Raw genomic sequence first — 19,680 nt, forward strand, 5'->3', positions numbered from 1 at the left:
TCTTAAAAATCTTTAATAACATCAAATAATGCTCACAAAATAATGCTTCAAATAAAACTGTTATAGTGTCATTATAATTTTATTTTTAAATTACATATGCTTATACATACATGTGCAAAAATAATAGACTCTCTTCTCAGCCTAATTGTAATGGTATTACTTCTTTAGGAGAAAAATACTTTCTCATACTCTCTCTCTCCTATTGAAGAAGTTATAGGAGAATAAACTCTCTAAAAATAAGGAGGAAATTATAGCTGGACTTCTGGGTCAAATGACTGAAAAGTTCATGCTTTACTAAGCACACTTATGGCAATCAAATAGAAACACTGGATAACATATGAAAAATAAATGAAAATATATATAGTTTGGCATCAACGTGATACCATATCTACATGAAGCTGAATTGTACAGAAATTCAAAAGGGTATGTGGTGCTGAGATCTGGATATAGAAGCATGTAGTAGCAGCTGAAAGTTTATTTCCTACAGGATAATACAGACTAAAAGTATTTTATAAGAGATGTATGACCAGAGATAATGATTTTTTCTGCTAAGAGCAGGGTTATAGGATGGGACTCCTCTGTCATGAAAAGATAATAGAAAAAACAAAAGCTCCTACAGAACTTTCAGGAAGGTATCTTATGTTCCATAATTATGGAAAGATGAAAGAACTACAGCAACACCAAGATATTCTTCTAGCTTTTTGTCATTAGTTTGCCAAATACCTAATATTTTCCATGTCCTATAGTGAAGATGTAGGTGGATTAACTACAAAAATCATCACATAAGGATATGCGAATGCATGGAAATTTGGCAGGGAGAGGGAGCTAGTTGTGTGGTGGGGAGTTCAGGGATGCAAAGAGAGAAAACAAAAAACTTCCTCTTCAAGTGATCTTTCAAACTGAATTTTTAAAGTGCATGAAGAAATTGAATAGTAAAGATGATACCACCATACAAAGCCAGCATTTGTAACTTGAGTTCACTCCAGGTGAAACTTATTTTATAGACAAGCCAAAGATCATAAATAATTATATTGAAGTTGAGGATGTTCAAAGAAACAAATGAAGATATTAAAACAGAATAAGAAATTATAAAACAGAATAGGCAGAAATAAAAACAGGTGGACATTAAATTAGAAATCTTGGAAACTAAAAATATATGGTTATTGAAATATTGGAGAAGATAGAAAACTGGGCAAAAAAGAAAAAAATCATTTAAGGGTCATGGAGTACCACTTGAGAGAATCCAATATTTATCTATTAGAAATTATAGAATAAGAGAAATAAAGGGACTGAGTAAGAGCAATATTTGTAGAGATAATTTGCCAATAATTTCTCAGAATTAAAAAAAAGATGCACATCCTCATGTGGAAAGTATACTCAGAGTACCAAGCAGGGTAAATAGAGATTAATTAACACCTAGACACATCAAAATGAAAAAGCAGAACATTAAGATTAATAAAACAATCTTGAAACATATCCAAGAAATATTACCAAAAACAAATAATGGAATTAGCAATTATGAATGTTAGAAAATAATGAAAAAAGTCCCAAGGTAAACTGGAATGTTCTCCACAAACTAGAATTTATGCCTAGCCAAACTATCATCCCAAAGAGGCATCAATTTAAGGATACACATAGGTTTAAAGGGTTGCCCATGCATTTTAAAATAGCTAATGGATTCACTTTACTAAGGAAGCATAGGAAATACTTGATATATAATAAACATTAGAACACAAAGATTCATAAACAATGTAGAAGTCAATTATCCCATAATAATATTGTTTTTCCTTTTTTTTTTTGCAAAATTTTAACTTAAGAGTCTACACAATAATGACTAGGTGGTGACAGGTTAGTGTTCAATAGGTGGTTAAAATAAGCTATAACTATGACTGCAAGTTTGATAGAAATTCTGAATAACTAGAGCTTGGTTAAGAATGGTTAAGAATATATTCACAAAGTAACCAGTGAAGGTTGGAAATAAAACATAGCATCCAAATCTGCAGAATGTGTTTAAAAAGCATGAGATCTATAACAGATAATCTAAAAAAATAGGGCAAAAGGAAAACAAAAGAAAATAAATTATAAACATAAAATATAAATGATGGTAGAATCTCCAAATATATTAGTAATCACAATAAATATAAATAGCTTAAATTCACTTGCCACAGTACAGGGATTATTTGATTGTACTACAATCAAAGATAACTATAAAGGGGAAGGGAGAAGATGGTGCTATCTCCTTACCAATTACAAAAACAATATTAAAATTAAGTTATTATAAACAAGATAGTGTAGAGTTAGAATAAGAATGGTAGACCAACAAAATAGTATGAAAAGCATGGAAACATTTTGTATATATAAAATTGATACATTATAGATGTGTAATTGCTAAGAAGTAGGAGAAAGGATGGACTAATTGTTATATGGTGCTGATATAACACAAAATAATTAAACCTCTAACTCATATACAAAAATTAGCCCTAAATGAGATAAATCCCCAGTGTGACACAAAACTTGACAATCCTTAGAAGTATATACAGCAGAATGTGATATCAGGTATGAGAGGATTTCCCAAATAAGTCACAAAAGCTAAGCTCTTAAGGCAAGAAAGTGATAAATGCAACTACATTCAAGTGTTAATTTTTTTTTCATCAGTCTATGTCATAAATAAACACGTTACAATCTGGGAGATGATATTTGCAATGAATAAAAATGACAAAGTACTGATATTCAGAATAATAAATAATTATGAATAAGAAACCAGCTAGTAGAAAATGGACAAAAGATGTGAAAAATCAATTCACAGAAGAAACCAAAGTGTTGAATAAACATATGAAGAGATACTCAACCCATCAGTCAACAAAGCAACATTATAAAAAAAAAATGGGATACCATTTCAAGTTTGTCATGATAACTAAAAAAATTACTGAGTTTGACAATTCCTAGCATTCAGAAATTGTAACAGGTTTTGGGGAAATGGAAACTCTTATTATTTCCTGTTGGAAATGTAAAGTTGTCCAACTACTTTATTAAACAACTGATGATTATGTAGTACATCTGAAGATGCCTATATTCTTGACTCCTTGCTAGACACTATAAAGAAATGTTCATACTTATGTATGAGGAGATATGTACAAAAATATAGTTAGTGGCATTATTTGCAATTGCATTAAAATGGAAAAACTTAATTATGATCAATAAATGCATAGTGATCTAATCATATGCAGAATATTATAACAGTTAAAATGAATGAACCAGAGCTTCATGTGACGCATGTATGATCTCCAAAATATAATATGTGGAAAATAGTCTCAGAATGATATTTATAGTGTGCTATCACTTATAAGAAATTGTCGAATAAAAGCAATTATATTTTAGATAGATATGGAGAAACAATAAGTTTATTACAGTGGTTACATATCAGGCAAAGTGAGAGGGATATAATAAGAGGGGAGTAAAGAAAAATCCCAACTAGATCTACAAATGTTCTTGAATAGGTAATTCTGTGGCACCGATATTGGTATAAAGTCCATGTTTCAGGGGGAAGTAAATGGTTTTTCATTGTATCTCTACTCTTTCTCTACATTAAAAATTATTCACAATAAACAAAATAAGAATTTAAAGGAGATACAGTTTCCCAACTACCATTTCTGAAGTCTGCATGGAATGCTGGTCTCAGAATGCAGTTTTGTGCTGAAGATGATCTGGTGAGGAGGGCAGACAAACTCCCATTGGCAGCCTAAAAGAGGTCAAAAACCCATTTCTGGCTGCTGCAGCTTCCAGTGGGATGGGGAATGAGACTGACTTTGAAAGTGAGAGAGTTAGTGACAGAGGAAAACGCCTTTGGAAAGACTTGTTCAGATAATACACAGTCTGATGGTGCTTCCTAACCTTCCCAGGTGATGGCACACATGGATATTTGTTTGGCACACTGGAGTGGTCCACCTTGGACTCATTATCCCGGGTCCTACCTGTAGCTCTAAGAGTTGAGTGGATCAACAATCTCACAAGAGTGTATCTCCCAACATCACACAAGTGTAGTCTACATACAAATTTTACCAGTGTGCCACAACACAACTTTCAGAAGCTCTGATCAAGAAGATATCTTTTTTTTTTTTATCTAAAACTAGGGAAGATAATGAAACATTCCAAGCTCTGGCATTTTACAATTCCATAGCTGGCCCAAAGGAGCCCACTGTGACTGAAAATCACAATTACTCTACTCGATTTGATGCAGTAGCAATGAGGAATGGAAAGGACTAGCAAAAAGAAATTCAGTTAACAGAGTCTACAAGTTTCTGTGTAAAGCAACAAAAGACTGATCAATAAGCTCTCCAATTCCTACTTCAGCATCATATCAGGGTGTGAGATCAGATGAGAATGGAATGTGGAAGCATCTGAGTTAGTAAAGATGGAGTAGAATAGGACACAAGTACAAAGGAAAGCAACCAAAGAGGATAAATATAAGCCCTCACCAGCACTTTGGTAGAGAGGGACTGGCAGGTCACATAGGTGAGCCACTTCAGTCATGTCAGCCCATGGTTTGGAATTTCTGTATATGTCAATCATATATACATATGCTAAATATGGCTCATTCTTTTCTCCCTCCCAGCTTTTATGCTGATTATATCTCTCTCTCTTTGCCTGATATGTAACTATTGTAATAAACTTATTGTTTCTCCATATCTCTCTAAAATATAATTGCTTTTATTTGATAATTTCTTGTAAGTGATATCACACTGTAAACATCATTCTGAGACTATTCTACACATATTATATTATGGAGTAGATTAAACATTCTTCAAACTAGTTCATCTTTGTTCTTCTAAAGTCCCAAGTTCAATGAGCTTCACTGGGTGGAAATACAGTAACGTCACTGAATGGGGTGTATCCAACTTAAATATGTAGTCGCTGTGTTTTACCTGTTACACAGACCAAATAACCTGTCAATGTTAGGATAGTGCCTGCAGAGAGCAGTTTCTCAATCTCCTTGTGAGTAAATTAATCCCTGGATATAAAAATAAGCTTGGGGAAATTCAGGGATGACATGGTACATCCGTATTTGGTTACTAAAACACTGAAATACCACATTTATTGGTAATTAGCCACACTGAGAGCCCCTCAACCCTGCCACATGAACACTCTATTACACTAGTTCCTCTCCCAGGCTCCATCTCCCCACCACCCAGTAACCAACATATTAATGTCAAGCACAGTAGAGAGTCATCAAGATACTAAATATTTTTAATGTCACCAATGGATAAAGATGAATCAACATATCCAGTCTTGAATGCTTGATAACCCTGTTGGCACCACTGAGCCCTTGGCTCCCAAGAAAGAATAACATCTTCTGTTGGTAAGTTTTTCCTAAAGTTTTCAAACCAATACAAAATATCTTTCCAGCAAAAGTAAACAGTTCAATCTCTCTCTAGGTAAGATGCCAGAGCTAAGGGGAAAAAAGGACCTTTTAATCCCATGGGCACAGCTTTGTTGGGGGACTTGACCTTCCCTGAAGGTGAGAGGCAAGAGTTATCCTGACCCTCAGCACAGCAGACAAAACCTAGCCATTTTTCATGACCAGGAGTCAACTTCCCTACATTCCATGCCATCTCCCTTCACTCCAGCTCCCCTCTCCAAGATTTTAAAAATTATTTCTCAGGAGACGAGAGAACATTTCCTCGATACATGAGTCCTTTGGTGATATGGGAGAACTTTGCTCTCGAGTACGCAGCAACTTAAAGAGCATCAGCCCTGCCATCTGCAGAGTTTGAGGATGCTTTTTATGCCCAGAATAAAAGCTGGGAGGGAGAAAAGAAACTGCTTGTGGGGCAAAGGATGGGCGCAGAAATGTCATTCATGGCACAGGAGTTTTGCTGTTCATTCAGGGAGTCAAAGGAGGAAGGTAGGAATCGCAAGGATAGGTAACCAGGCAACACTCTGGGAAATAAGGGAAAAAGCCAAGCAGAATGGCCACACCTACTCACCTGGGCTGGTTATTGTCAGGAGGTCAAGCTGCCGCTGTTGCTGTAAAAGAAAACACATTGTGAAAACATTGATTTGAGACTGAACCAAACTAATGATTAGCAGGCCGGGGTTCACATGCAAAGGGGATGTTCAAACACACAGAGCAGGCTCACTCACAATTCTACAGAAAGCCACAGAAAAGCCTTCCACCCTAGAGACTAGGAGAATGAGCAGCCTTTTTGTTTGTCTTTGCACAGATGGTCAGAGCTCAGGGGGCTTGAGGGATCTTACAGTCAAATCTACATTTAGGGAAAATAAGCCCCTGAGAGGAGGGTGACTTCTTAGGACCATAAAGAAAGTCTATTTCCAGACAGCAAGTTATCACTGTTTCTGCCTGCCTCAACCTTCAGATGAAGGTCTATGCTATCTTCTCACCAGGATAAATATTCCCAGTTCCTTTGTCCTTTCCAAAGAAGTTGTGGTCTTAAATCTCCTCACTTTTGTCTTCGCTCTCTTCTAGTGAACTTTGATCTGTCCCAGTGCAACATTCTACCCTTTGCTCATTGTCTTCTCATGTGTCTAAATGCAAGCTTGTATTCTTTCAGGGCCTTCTCAAACACACACCCCTGTTTTCCTGCCAACTTATAACTCTTTCCAGTTGACATTTTCAATCAAACAATGCAGCTCTAAGATGTCATTGACCTACATTGTGAACATACATTTTGTCACTGAAATGTACCATACACCCACAGGTGTGGCCTATAAGGAATGCTGGAGCCAGAGCACCTCACCAAATAGAACCAGGCCAGTATTACAACTGGCTCAAGCTGCTTTTTCCAACACCCACTTGTGCGGCTTGTTTCTTTCCTCATGCACCAGTTAACAATCCAGTATCTTTCTGTTTTCCACAAGCTGCATTTTGTGATGTTCACAGTTGAAGAAAATTTACATGAAAGGTGTCTCTTTGCTCATTAAGAGCTATCTCTATATGGTAACTCTGTGTCCAGACTCTAGTGCAAAAAAAGGGAAGAAAATCTGACAGGAAGCAGATAGACCCAGGCTCATGTCCTGGATCCTCCATGTGACTCTGATAACTGCCTATGCTTCTGGCCTCAAACTTGACTCCTCTAAGATGAGTGAGCATGAAATACCTTCTGTGATTCAGTCAAATGCAAGCATGTATGTGCTTGTGGACTACCTTTGCTACATATAGTTTCTTCAGAATGCCTCTAACCAGTGTACTGGGGGCTCAGATGACTGAATTTATAAGGAAGCCACCTCTCACATGGAAATTTTCAGTGCATAGGTGTCTAGTCCACCAGTTGAGGAGTGTCTTAAGGGCCAGGAACATGTTACTCACTCCATGACATACAGTAGCCCTCATTCAGCAAATCCGGCCACTTCTAGAATCCACACAATCTTTTCCAAGTACCTTAGTTCATCCTGTCTTCTCTGGTTAATTTTGCATGATTTGTGGAGGTCCTTTTCCACTGCTCAAAATATCCATGGAGTCTCTGCTTGCCAACTCCCCAACCTAACCCCCTTCTCTTCCTTCCTCAGAGCAGAATGAATATTTCTCACCTTGTTCTTCCAATGTGTCCTGTAAAACCTATCTTTTATATTATGCTGGGTCTCAATTGCCTGTTTCCTCCTCTGCTTTTCTTTTGAGATCTTTACGTGAGGACAAGACTATATCATTTTATCTCTATATCCCCAGTGCCTGGCACAAAGGCCTGGAAGTAATGTTTGACGGCTAATTCAAATGACTCAACTATTCTTTATTTCCTCTGCAATAACTCTATCAGGTAAGGCTTAATCAGCAAAGAAAGTAAGCATGCCCCTTCCTCTCCAGGATTTCTTTCCTTTTTGATTTTGCATCTACCATCTCTGAAGGCAGTAATACTATCTTTCCACTTCCCCTGAGAGCATTTCCTTCTTTTATGCCCACTTACAGGATCACCTTCTCTCAAATCCTACAGCTCCTACTGTCTGGACCACTCCCGTGGTGATAAATTAAATCGAACCTGGTGACAAGTCCATTTAACCTAAAGTTCACTGACATATATGTGCACCACCTAGTGGCCGAAGCTGGTAAGTGCAGGCTATTGTTTCAACCTATAGCTCTTAAAGGTAGAATTGTGAAATCCGTCCCATATACAAAGACAAAAATAGATGTTCAAGAGTTGCACAACAATTTATAGAGAATATCCAAATAATTCCCAATGAAGTCAAAATGGAAAATTTTCATTACTAGTTTACCTAGTATAATCATTTGGGACTGCCGATAGAAACTTTGGTACTTGTAAAAATAGACTACATGATTTGTGGAAATTGCCCAATAACACATAGTCAGTTATATATAGAGGTTGCATGTCAGGCGTAAGAGTTACCAAATTATTACAGTTAATTACCCACTGAGAGTGCCTTTGATTATGGGGATGGTATATGATCTAACTGCCTGGGGATTTAATTTTAGAGCGATCAATCCTGTAACTAGCTAGACTGGAGTAAGAAAGATCAGAGGTAGTGTGTTTAGAGAGGCAAGCACCATGTGAAATATTTTCTAGGGAGCAGGTTATGCTGCGGATGGGCAGGGAGGGGGCATGAAATCTCTGAATGCCTAAAAACTTACTATAACTGGCTGGGGGAGGGGAGGGACACAACACGGAAGGGGAGCATTGCAGAAAAAGAAGGGGCTTGATCCCTGAAGCCAAAAGTGGGGCTGGCTTTTCCATTTCCACAGGGCTATGATTCCCTAGGTCTTCCCCATGGTGACTGACTTCTGGAGTGACAGGAAAATACATGGGGATTACTGGTGTTCTTATTTAAATCATCTCCAGTCTATGGCATGAAAGACTGACTTTTCCCCAAATAGCTATCCTGCACGAAACACAGAAAGCAAAACAGAACACATAATCAGTGACAATTCTCTTCTACCACGCAGAACCCCGCACATCAAAACAGCCTCTGAGCTCCCAGAACACCACGTCCCTTTCTCCTTCTGAGAAGTAATTGCGATACAGTTCGTGACCAAAATGAAAAGTCCGTTTTTAACCGTAGCCTCATAATTACCCATCCAGATGAAGGAGGCCAAAATCTCTGAGGTCCAATTCTTAGGTCCCCAAGGCAGAAACAGAGAGGGTTTTGAGAAAAATTAAGGTGGGCAGAGTGAGTGTAGGGGGAGGGGGAGGTAGGTATAAAACTAAAGTTCTCTTCCATGACTCATTCAGTAGCACCCCGTCTAGTTGTCATCCTGGTAACAGGCGATCAACAGATCTTTGCTGAGCATCAGCCATTAATCAGGCACTGGGCTAGCCCCCGAGAGGAGACAAATGGTCCCTGCCCTCCGGTGTTGCATCGCCACATTGACAAAGACACTGGAGGCGTGGAGCAGGCTGCATAAGGCAGGATGCTGCTGAGAGCAAGATCCTGGCTGTTTTTATTGATAGAATAATTATAGAGCATCAGCTACGAGCATTAGGAGGACAAGGACAAAAGGATGGGTGAAACTCAGGAGTGTTATTTAGGGCTTGGGGGACACGAGTCTGCTGATCATGTTATCAGCTTGATGACCAAGTGTTGTAATCGAAACTAGACCCCAGACCATCAGACATGGTCCTAATCTTATTAACAAGGCATTCCACTGATCAGCTTCTGGGGTCCCTTGTCATACATCGGTCCTCGGCCCCCGGGGCATTCCCGGTCATACCTCATTATGCATGAGATGGGAGTAAGTTTATGCATCCATCCTCAGCCCCATGGGGAATTCCTGGTCATACCTCTTGATGCATACCCTTCCCAGAGTGATCAAGCTTCCTGCTCCTGATTGATATGAAAGGCACATTGTAAGGTTTGGACCATATGACTGTGACTGGACAGTTCTGACCTTTGTATAGGAATGCAGAACTGCAGGTAACCACAATGGTAGCTGAACAGGCTGCTTAAGTCTAGCAGACCCACACAGGCCGCTTATGTCTAGCAGACCCACACTCCGGGAACTCACATAAGCAGCAGAGAGGAGTGGGAAGTAAACAGGCTAGGAAAATGCAATGTGGTGGTGTTCTGATGGCATAGCTCAGGGGAACAAGGACAAGATTCTGTCCAGACTTGGCAGGTTCAACAAATATCAATAGAGCATCTACTCTGTTCTAGGCTGAAACAGACATAGCCCTTGTCTTCAAAGAGCTAGCTAATTAGAGGAGAAGACAGACATATTAAGTAAATATTCATAGGCTATAAATTAATTGCCATTATGATATGTGATCCAAAGGAAATATGAGGACAGGTTCTATGATCAGGGTTTAAAGCCTCCCTCAAGCCTCAAGGGGCCCTCTGGCTGATGCCTGAATGCTACCCCTAAGTATTCTCTAATGTTGCCACCTTTTAGGGGAACTTGAGCAGTGGCTGAAGCTCAGCCTCCCTCTGGGGCACCTTCTCCTATCAGAATCATAAAAAATTACATTAGCCTTTTATGCAGGGAGTGAGTGAACATCACTCAAGGCTGAAATAGAATCCCATGACTAGAGGTAAAATTCAGTGGGAAACAGAGTGGGATAGTCAACAAAAGCTAGGGCTGCACATGTGAGATTGCTTCAATGTATTTTGCCAAGTAGTTTCTTCTCCTGTAGCTTCCTGTTACTGGGAAAGACAAGTATGCAAGTAGCTTTCATCCCCAGGGCAGCTTAAAGGAGCAGTGTAGTTCAACCTCTGGCAGCCACCATGCAGGCTGGGCATGTGGAAATAGAGAGGAGTTTATGAAACCACAGAGACATTTTGGAGGTTGAATTAAGAGGAACAGTGGCTGTATACTTCCAATGTGCTGATCCTCATAACCTTTTGAGGCCAACACCCTTACTCCATTTTACAAGTGAAAAAGCTAAGGATCAAGGGGTTAGGTTACTTGTTCAAGATCACTGATGCTAGTGGAAACACCTAGATTCAAACCCATACTGTTTGCCCCTGAAGTCCATGCTCAGTCAGTTTTGAGAGCGGTTAATGGTGAGAAATGAGGACAAATCATGGCTGGTTCCCAGGTTTCTAGGCAGAGGAGCAGTATGAACAGTGGTCGGTGATGCTGCACGAATGGACTGTGCACACAGGCTTGTGGACTAGGAGAAGCTGCAGCTCAATGTGAGTGCCTGTACTTTGTCTTTGTGGCATTCACAGTTTGAAATTCTATATTTATCTGTGTTTACATGTGGCTAGTGTCATTTCCATTATAGTCTAAGCTCCATGAGGAAGGGTTTAGCTCTCCTGGCAGAATAATCTCTGTGTAAATATGTATGAAAAGATTGAATATGCAAGGCTGGGTAAGGTTTTTAAAGATCACTGCAGAAACACTTGAGGTCCTTACTCCCGCTGGAGAGAAGTAACACATGTCCTATGCATACTAAAACCCCTAAAATTCATTGGGGCACTTCTGCTGGAGGATTTCACCTTCCCCAGCACTGCAAGAAAGGCCCATGCCTCAAGAAAGAAGGCTGTTCCAGCCTTCCATGCCAGGACAGACCGTTTCTTCCCGATAGCCCTCCCCTGTGATACAAGGCCATGTGGGGACCTGCAAGAACAGACATAACATCTAAAGTAATGGTGCAGGTTGAGGCCTGCTGGGAGGATGCATACAAGGCTGATTTTTACCCAGAGCACCCTGGATCCCCCAGCCTCTGAATATGGATTTAACTGTGTATCACATTATAGTTAGGTATTTACATGTTAACCTTTTTTTTTTCTTTCTACCTCTACCTCCCCTCTCTCTACCTCTTACCCTCTGCTTCTCCTCCAAAGTCAGAACTAAATATTTCATAACTTAGTATCCTCCTTGTACCTGATCTTTAATAGGGTCTCAGAAAGTTTGTTGCAATGTGATGTTTTGGTTTATTACCAGAGCAAGTTACATGATAAAATTTCTCTCTTTTTAATAGGTTTTGAGTAAGTCATAACTTTTCTTTTGTAGAATCAAAATTAGAGATATGACCTATAGATCTTTAATTTATACTTTAAAACTGTGATTACTCTTCATTCTTCAGGCCACTGAGATCCAGCAAGAGTGAGGTGATCCCATAACACAGGCTCCTGGGATGTCAGAACAAGGGGCTCTGGAGACCATCTAGCCCAATAGATCCAAAGGAAATGAAACTGAGCCCGCAGAGGGGAAGGGGGCTGCTCCAAGCCACCTGCCATTTGCATGTCCCCTCAGATGAATGCAAAGGTGGACATGTCTGTTTTGGAGTCCTAAAGAAGTGTACATTCTTAGAAAAATATTGTTTGGGGGTGGAGCTTTGAAGTGGAGGCAGGGAAGAGATTTAGTTGGGAATTTGTTCTAAGTTCCACTGTCACTTGTTTATTTGATATAGCTAGTTTTAAATGAGGGGTTATCAAGAGGACTTCCTTCAAGAGGTAGTCATTGAAATGGACTCTAAAGGGTAGGGACTATTTTACCTTTCCACTGAGAAAGCTGGGACCACTGTTAAGAATGAATAGAAGGACAGGAACTAGGATTGGCCATGAAACCCTGGCTGCCCTCTGTCTCTGGGAGCTACTGAGTTTATTAATGCTTGACATTTGGTTCTTAAGATTATGAGAACATCTCCCTGCACATTATATTCTGTTTATTTGTTTTTAAGTATTTGGTTATGATACCAATTCCAAGAAGGAATTCAAAGAAGCTTACAATAAAATAATGTAACAACAACAAAAACATGTAACAGAACTCATGGAGAAATAAAAAGGATAGGAAAAATTAAATGATGCTAGTGCAGTGTCATAACTCGCAATTCATATTATAAGATACTCTGTTCACTTGCTAGAGGTAGGGTATGAATTGAGTTCTCAGGGTTTTTTAGCATCTCAGGTACAGTGGAAACTCAGTTACAAGAGACACTGTGTCCTAAGGGAAAACCAAAAACAAACAAATAAAAACCGGAATAAAACAGTTGAATTAAGAAGCCACTTTTCCCCACCTGAGGTCTGAGGGACAGGGTCCTTGGAAAAGGTACCTTGAGGCCCAGCAGGTATCGGGATTTGGCCTGGCCATGTGGTGACATACCAGGAGAGCTGCATTCTAAAACAGTAGACCTGATGTTCACGATGCTTGTGATCGCAGCTTAGGGACCATGGACACAGGTGAAATGCTGTGGTCATGACAACACGAGGGCCAGAGTGAAAGGTCACAAATCTTTGCTATGGATAACACACAGGACAGACATTGAGTACAAATCCTAGTTTGCACACTCAGCATCAATACAGCCCTTGAGCAAATTGTTTAATCTCCCTCTCATCTTTGAGATTTTAAAAAAGAATGTAAGTTCACTCAGAAGTTTTATATCACAGCAAACATTACTATTAATATATTATGGGATATAATATAAAAGTCACATATTTTTTAAAAAGATAAAACACAAGACCCAGTAAAACATTGAACTTCTGATTTTTTGAAAAAATATCAAGGACATTCTTCCCTATTTAGGTGGAAGAATTCAGAGGCTGTGACCTCTAAAGAGGTCCTATTAGACACACGTAGTATTCAATAAAGTCTTTTTCATTCCCATTTTCCTTCTTATTGGACAAGCTCTGTAAGGAACTGCAATGTAAGGATTGAATGAAATAAGAGATCATTAAGAAGCCAGAAGCTGTGTGTTCTGGCCCCAGCTTTGCCACTTACTGTATGAGCCAATAGTTTACCTTCCCTGAAACTGTCTCTGCCACATACTTGCTATGACCATGGACAAGTCAGCTGAATCCTTTGAAATACTTTAGCAAGCCCTCTGCTATTCAAACAGCCTAGGTACTCTGGGTCAATGACCCATAGTCAATTTTAATTTCAAGACTCCTTGTTTGGAAAGTCTTCTTCCCTTCATTCTCTCTTTGACTTCTCCCACACATCATCACCTCCTAGAAGCCTCTGCTCTCTTAGGCTGAGTTCGGTGACTCCTCAAGCTCCCCCAGCACCTTGTGCTACCCTTGGCCACAGACGTTAGCGTGGTGGGTTGCAATGATCTGTTTGCGTCATCTCGCTGTGAGCTTTTGTAGGCAAGGATGCTGTGGGATTCAGATTGCTATCTCCAGCTCCTACCACTGTACTTGGCACAGAGCAGGCCTTCAGTCATGTTTGCTGAATTGCACGAAACTGTGGAGTTCCTGTGAAAAATATCATGACATTCAGAATAAAACTCTGGCACTGAAAGTGAGGCAACATTAATCTGTGTTCCTGCCCAGCCAGAGTAATGCCTCTGCACGATGTCAGAGTTATATATACTGCAGGAAGTAGAAGTGCCAGGCCATAAAAGTCTATTTTCTACATTTGACTGGCTCTCATGGAAGTTCCATTCCACACTGATTGACCACGACTTTCCACCAGAAATTGCCAGCTTGATTGTGGGGAAAGAATCCAGAGCTAATTGTTCTTTGTAAGCCTGGGACAGAAGGTATTGTTGCTTGAAAAATGGAACTGTCTAAATTAATTTTCCTGAAACAAACATCTTTGCCAAATAAAAGCAATGCATAATAACAACCCATAATTAAAAGCAAAATGATACCTTTTGTTACGTGGGGAAAGCAAATATGTTCACCACAAGAAAAAAATAAAAAGACTAAACGTTATTTTCTTGGAACTCCAGGGACACATCTTGAAGTCTGATGTGGAGGGTGGTGTGTGTGTGTGTGTGTGTGTGTGTGTGTGTGTGCGTGTGTGTGTGTGTTTGTGCACGTGTGCCAGCAGGAATAGAGTGGGGTGGGAGAGATGCTTCTTTCTGTTCTTTTCCTTTGTTTCCCTTTATTTTCTCTTGCTTTTGAAAAACAAGCATTGTTCTTCTCTGATTTCTGAACAATGCAGCCAGAATATTCTTAAATCCCATTACACTTTTAATAGACAGGAACTGGGAAATTGTGGGGAATTAACAATTATTGGATTGCTCTTATTTTCCCTTGCCTAATTTTTCTAAACTATTTTGAATTTATGTCAACTTTTTTGTTGTTTGTTTCTTTGTAAACCGATAAATCCTCTCTAGAAAAAAATATAAAGGACACCTACTGTGTAACGGGTGCTTTAGTTATGTTTACTCATTTTATCCTCACAACATTCTCATGATGCAGGTCTTTAACCCCCACTTTAGAGGTGAGGAAATTGAGCTGTAAGTGGTAAAGCAAACTGCATAGTGATTTGGCTGATAAATAACAGAACTGCTAAAAGATTTAAACTGCATTTCTGAGTATGAAGCCCAGGTCCCTAAAAATTCTTTCCACAGTGTATATTATAAAATAGTAATGATATCAAAGTAAAGAGAAAAACACAAAGATTTTAACAAATCAACAGCCATTTCTTTACTTTTTTCCCCATGCTGATATGTAATCCATGTCTAAATATCTGTTTGTAACACATGGGTAATAATTTTATATAATAAAACAAAGATGTAGTCATGGCATAAATATAATTTGATTACTTTCTATATCCTGTTATTTTTAGGTTACATTATATCATAAGAACTTTTCCAATAGTATTACATACTCATTTAAACATTATTTTAATGGCTTTGTAATGTTCCATTTAGTGAAAGTGCATAGTTCATTTAAGTATGGGACATTTAGGCTGCTATTATTTTGTTATTATAAATGGCATTACGATAAACATCTTCCTGAATACAATTTTTTCCTTTATTTGGATTAGATTATTTCTCTGGGATGAATACCCAAGAGTGGAATTACTGGGTCAGAAAGTATGTACCTTTTTATTGCTCTTGATACATATTTTCAAATTGCTTTCCAGTAGGATCATTCCAATTTACACTTCCATTAATAGAATGTGAGATAAAGATTTTTACTGTAGTCTTACCAGTACAGGGGATTATAACTTTTAAAACACTTTTTGTTAATGTAATAGTTATCATATGATAGCTGACTGTTATTTTAATTGTCTTTTTTTAAAGAGATGATTCAATGGGTTTGAATTCACTTTCATTATCTTTTTCATCCATTGTATTTCCTGTAGTTGAGAAATAACTTTTCTCATTTATCTGTGGGGCATTAAGGTTTTAGTTCTGTTTGCTTTCTAAACCCTCAAGGATAACCATCTCGCTTCCTGCTTCAGCATCTTTTGTAATTCTGGAAATATCCGCTTGGACCTGATTTGGCATCAAATGAAATACTTTTGCTAAATAACATTTAGCAATCTAATAATTGTTAATTCCCCTCAATTTCCCAGTTCCTGTCTATTAAAATTCCCACAATAATATGAGGATTTATAATCTATTATAATCCATTTTATAGATGAAGAAACTGAGGTTCAGAAATACAAGGAATTTATCCATGATCACACAGCAATGAATTGGTCTTGCTGACTCTAGTTTTAGTCCATCAATCCATTCTCCATCCTGCCACCAGAGTGAATTTAAAAATGCAAATCCCCTCCTTAAAGTTCTCCATTGACAAAAAGGTAATGTGTAAACTACTGACATGCTCCTGCTGCTCAGCCTGCGTCTGAGATCACCAGTAATGAAAAGGAGAGCTTTATTTGTAATGGGTCAAGCCTCTGTTTTTCCAGCTACAACCCCCCAGAGAGCCCTCCCACTCCTGGTCCTCTAGCCTTCCAGCATTCTATAGAGGACCCAGTGTGGGCTTTGCAATCACACTCTGGCTTAACTCCTGCCTCTGACTTTATTTTTAGCTCTAGATTTCTAGCAGCTGCCACTGAGCAGATGCCTGTCACCTACCAGGTACTCTATTTAGTGCTCTGTTCATCAACCTGTGAACCTCTCATTTTTGTTAACAAATCTGAAACGTAGGGATTACTTTTCTTACACAGATGAGGAAACTGAAGCTCCAGCTTGGTTCTTTTTTCTAAGCTAAAAAGTTCCAGCCAGGCACTCAAACCCAATCCTGACAAGTTCCAGAAACTGTGCTCTTTTTATTATATCGCACTTCCCTGCTCCTAATAGTCTCCTATCTCAGAGCGCACAGTAGGTAAATAAGAACATATAATGAGTAATTTTCTGTCTTTTTATGAAGTGCTGCATTTTCTCAGAATCAAACCTTTTCTTCCCTGAGCCAGTTCCTAAGTACGGGCAGATGGCAGATGGGAACAATTGTCCATTACTTCCCCGAACATAGCATTTGTATCCTATTCAAAAACACATTTATAAAGACTTGTTTGTGGATATAGATGGAACAGAGAATAGAGGACATGTTTTTCTTCATCTGCCTATTATGTCCCTAAATGTGTCAATATTTTTTCTGTGCAAGTGGAACACTACATTGGATACCCTCTTATCTCTGCTTCAATGGCTTTGTAATTAAGAGTCGAACAAGAATTGGGCAGCTGTCCCCATGGAGAGAGAGCACTGGCTCCAGTATTTATACAGGTTCAAAGAAGAAAGACCTTCTTGTGTTGAGATGGGTATATCGGTGGCTGTTTAAAACACGTGTATGGGGTATATGAGTCTTTTTGGTATAGAGGGAGAGGAAAAGGGAGAGAAAAGGAAATAAAATTAACAGGGGAAAGGACAGTGAGCATAAAGACCCTTCTTGAACTTACCTGAATGAATGCTGAAGCTCCTCAGAGAGGCCTGTTTCTGGCCAGCCCATAGTTAAAAATGGTTTACGTATTTTTAAATGACCAAAAGCATATAAAAATAAATGTAATATTTTATGGCATGTGAAAATTATGTTAGAATCAAGTTTCAGTGCCCATAAATGAAGTTTTATTGAAACACGGCCTCATCTGTTTGCATATTATCTGTGATTGCTTTTGCACTACAAAGACAGAGTTAAGTAGTTGCAAGAGAGACTTGAAAAGCCCCAAATATTTACCTTGTTGTCCTTTAGAGAAAATGTTCATCAGTTTCCTGATCTAGTACAAACTCCAGACCTCACAGCCACCTTGAAGGCAGAGGTTATGTGCATGTGACTTAAAATTTGTATTCCTGGTGTCCCGCAAAGGGTCTAACCCCAAGGTTGGCTACATAATTTGTGGGACACACTACAAAATGAAAATAGAGCCTTTTATTTAAAAAGCAGGATTAAAATATCTTTAAAGGTACAGAACTATAGTCTTCTGTTTCACTATTTCTCTACTTATGGTATATTTTATTTGCTATTTATTTATTTATTCTAAAGATTTATTTATTTATTTATACAAGCCCTGGGTACAGTCAGAAGCGCGGGAGGGTGAGAGAATTCACAGAGCCAGAACGGGGAGCAGAACAGGCAGACTGATGAAAAACACTGTTGAGGGGAGCAGCGGACAGCAGGAGAGGTCTGCGCATTATGTGGGACCCTCACTAGCAGCCAGGGATCGAACCGGCACTGCAGAGGCTGCAGGCAGCTTCGCAACCCAGCGCTCAACTGCTGTGCCACCGGGGAGGCCCCCTTATTTGCTATTTAATGGAGTGGCTGGGGGGAGAGAAGTGGAGACAGACTCTTTAGGTTCCCATGTGCAGGCAGCTCATTCCACCATGGAAGGCAACCCCTAAGGCTTATGCTGGTTCATACTAGCTACCGGAATGGGGTACACCTGCTGGATGAACATGACTTGGCACTGCAATACTGGGGAGGAGGAGGCCATGTGGGACCTGGGTTCCAGAAAGTGAGGGAAAGGGTGGCAAAGCACCCAGCCAGTGGAAGTCTGGAGGTGGGGGAGGGAAGACTGTGTATCAGTCCAGGCTTTAAGCCTCTGGTGCAGGCTTTATTGTCCCATCAGATTTTGCTGATAAAATACAGATTCAAATATAAAATTACTAAGTGTTCCAGATGGCAACTAGAGAGCATGAATTCCCATGTCGAGGTTTGTTTTAAGTGTGGGCCCCTGTGCTCACCCACCCAAGGCAACTGGCCCTGTCAAGCATGCCCAAAGGCTTGGGGGACTGCTGCTTTATGAGTGTTTTTGGATGAGATAGTGGGCTATGGTGGAAAATACCTGGACCCTCAGCTCTACACTTCCTACCTCAGGACCACAGTCTTCTCACCATAAAATGCGTATCTCCTTAATGGTTCAAGCCTGATACTAGGCAATGACAACACTCCAAAGTTCTGAAGCTTGTTAGCTTCGCACTTCTCTGGAAGCTTCCTTAGGCAGCTTAGCCAGCCATAGGTTCTTCCTGGAACCATGTTAGCTTCCATTCTTTTTTTTTTTTTTAATAATAAATTTTATTTTTATATTCCCCATACAATTGCAACCCCCCCATTCTGACCCCAATCCCTCCCCTCCCATCCCCCACCCCCCCAAAAGTGTCTCTGGTTCATAGTTTTTTGTTGATTTTGATTTTCACTTTCTTATAGTTATTCATTTTCCTGGTCTCTTATTTAAGTTTTCTAGATTCCTGCTATGAGTGAGACCATCCAATATTTTTCTTTTTCTTTTTGGCTTATTTCACTGAGCATGATCCCTTCCAGCGCCATCCATGTTGCTGCAAATTGCATGTGTTTATCTTTTTTGAATGCTGAGTAATATTCCATGGTGTATATGTACCACATCTTCTTGATCCAGTCATCTATTTTTGGGCATTTGGGCTGTTTCCAAAGCTTAGCTATTGTAAATAGTGCTGCTATAAACATAGGGGTGCAGGTGCCCTTTGGAATTGATGTTTCTGTGTCCTTTGGGTAAATACCTAGGAGTGGAATTGCTGGATCATATGGAAGCTCTATGTTTAGTAGGTCCAGAAATCTCCACACAGATCTCCATAGTGGTTGGACCAGTCTGCACTCCCACCAACAGTGCAGAAGAGTTCC

The 19,680-nt window shown here is 39.4% G+C and overlaps 1 protein-coding gene across 12 annotated transcripts in view; it reads right to left on the minus strand.

The window, feature by feature from the left end:
* LOC119235247 (AGBL carboxypeptidase 4) overlaps window positions 1–19,680 on the minus strand; it is a 940,458-nt gene that overhangs the window by 289,752 nt on the left and 631,026 nt on the right. For all 12 annotated transcript variants that reach the window (XM_054691775.1, XM_054691777.1, XM_054691776.1 and 9 more), the window contains one exon: window positions 5,985–6,024. In XM_054691775.1, coding sequence (XP_054547750.1) covers window positions 5,985–6,024 — 40 coding nt within the window. The remainder of the gene's footprint in view (window positions 1–5,984; window positions 6,025–19,680) is intronic.

This window comes from Talpa occidentalis, unplaced genomic scaffold (genome assembly GCF_014898055.3).
Source record: "Talpa occidentalis isolate TD23 unplaced genomic scaffold, MPIMG_talOcc4v2.1 talOcc4.9, whole genome shotgun sequence".
Lineage (NCBI taxonomy): Eukaryota > Metazoa > Chordata > Mammalia > Eulipotyphla > Talpidae > Talpa > Talpa occidentalis.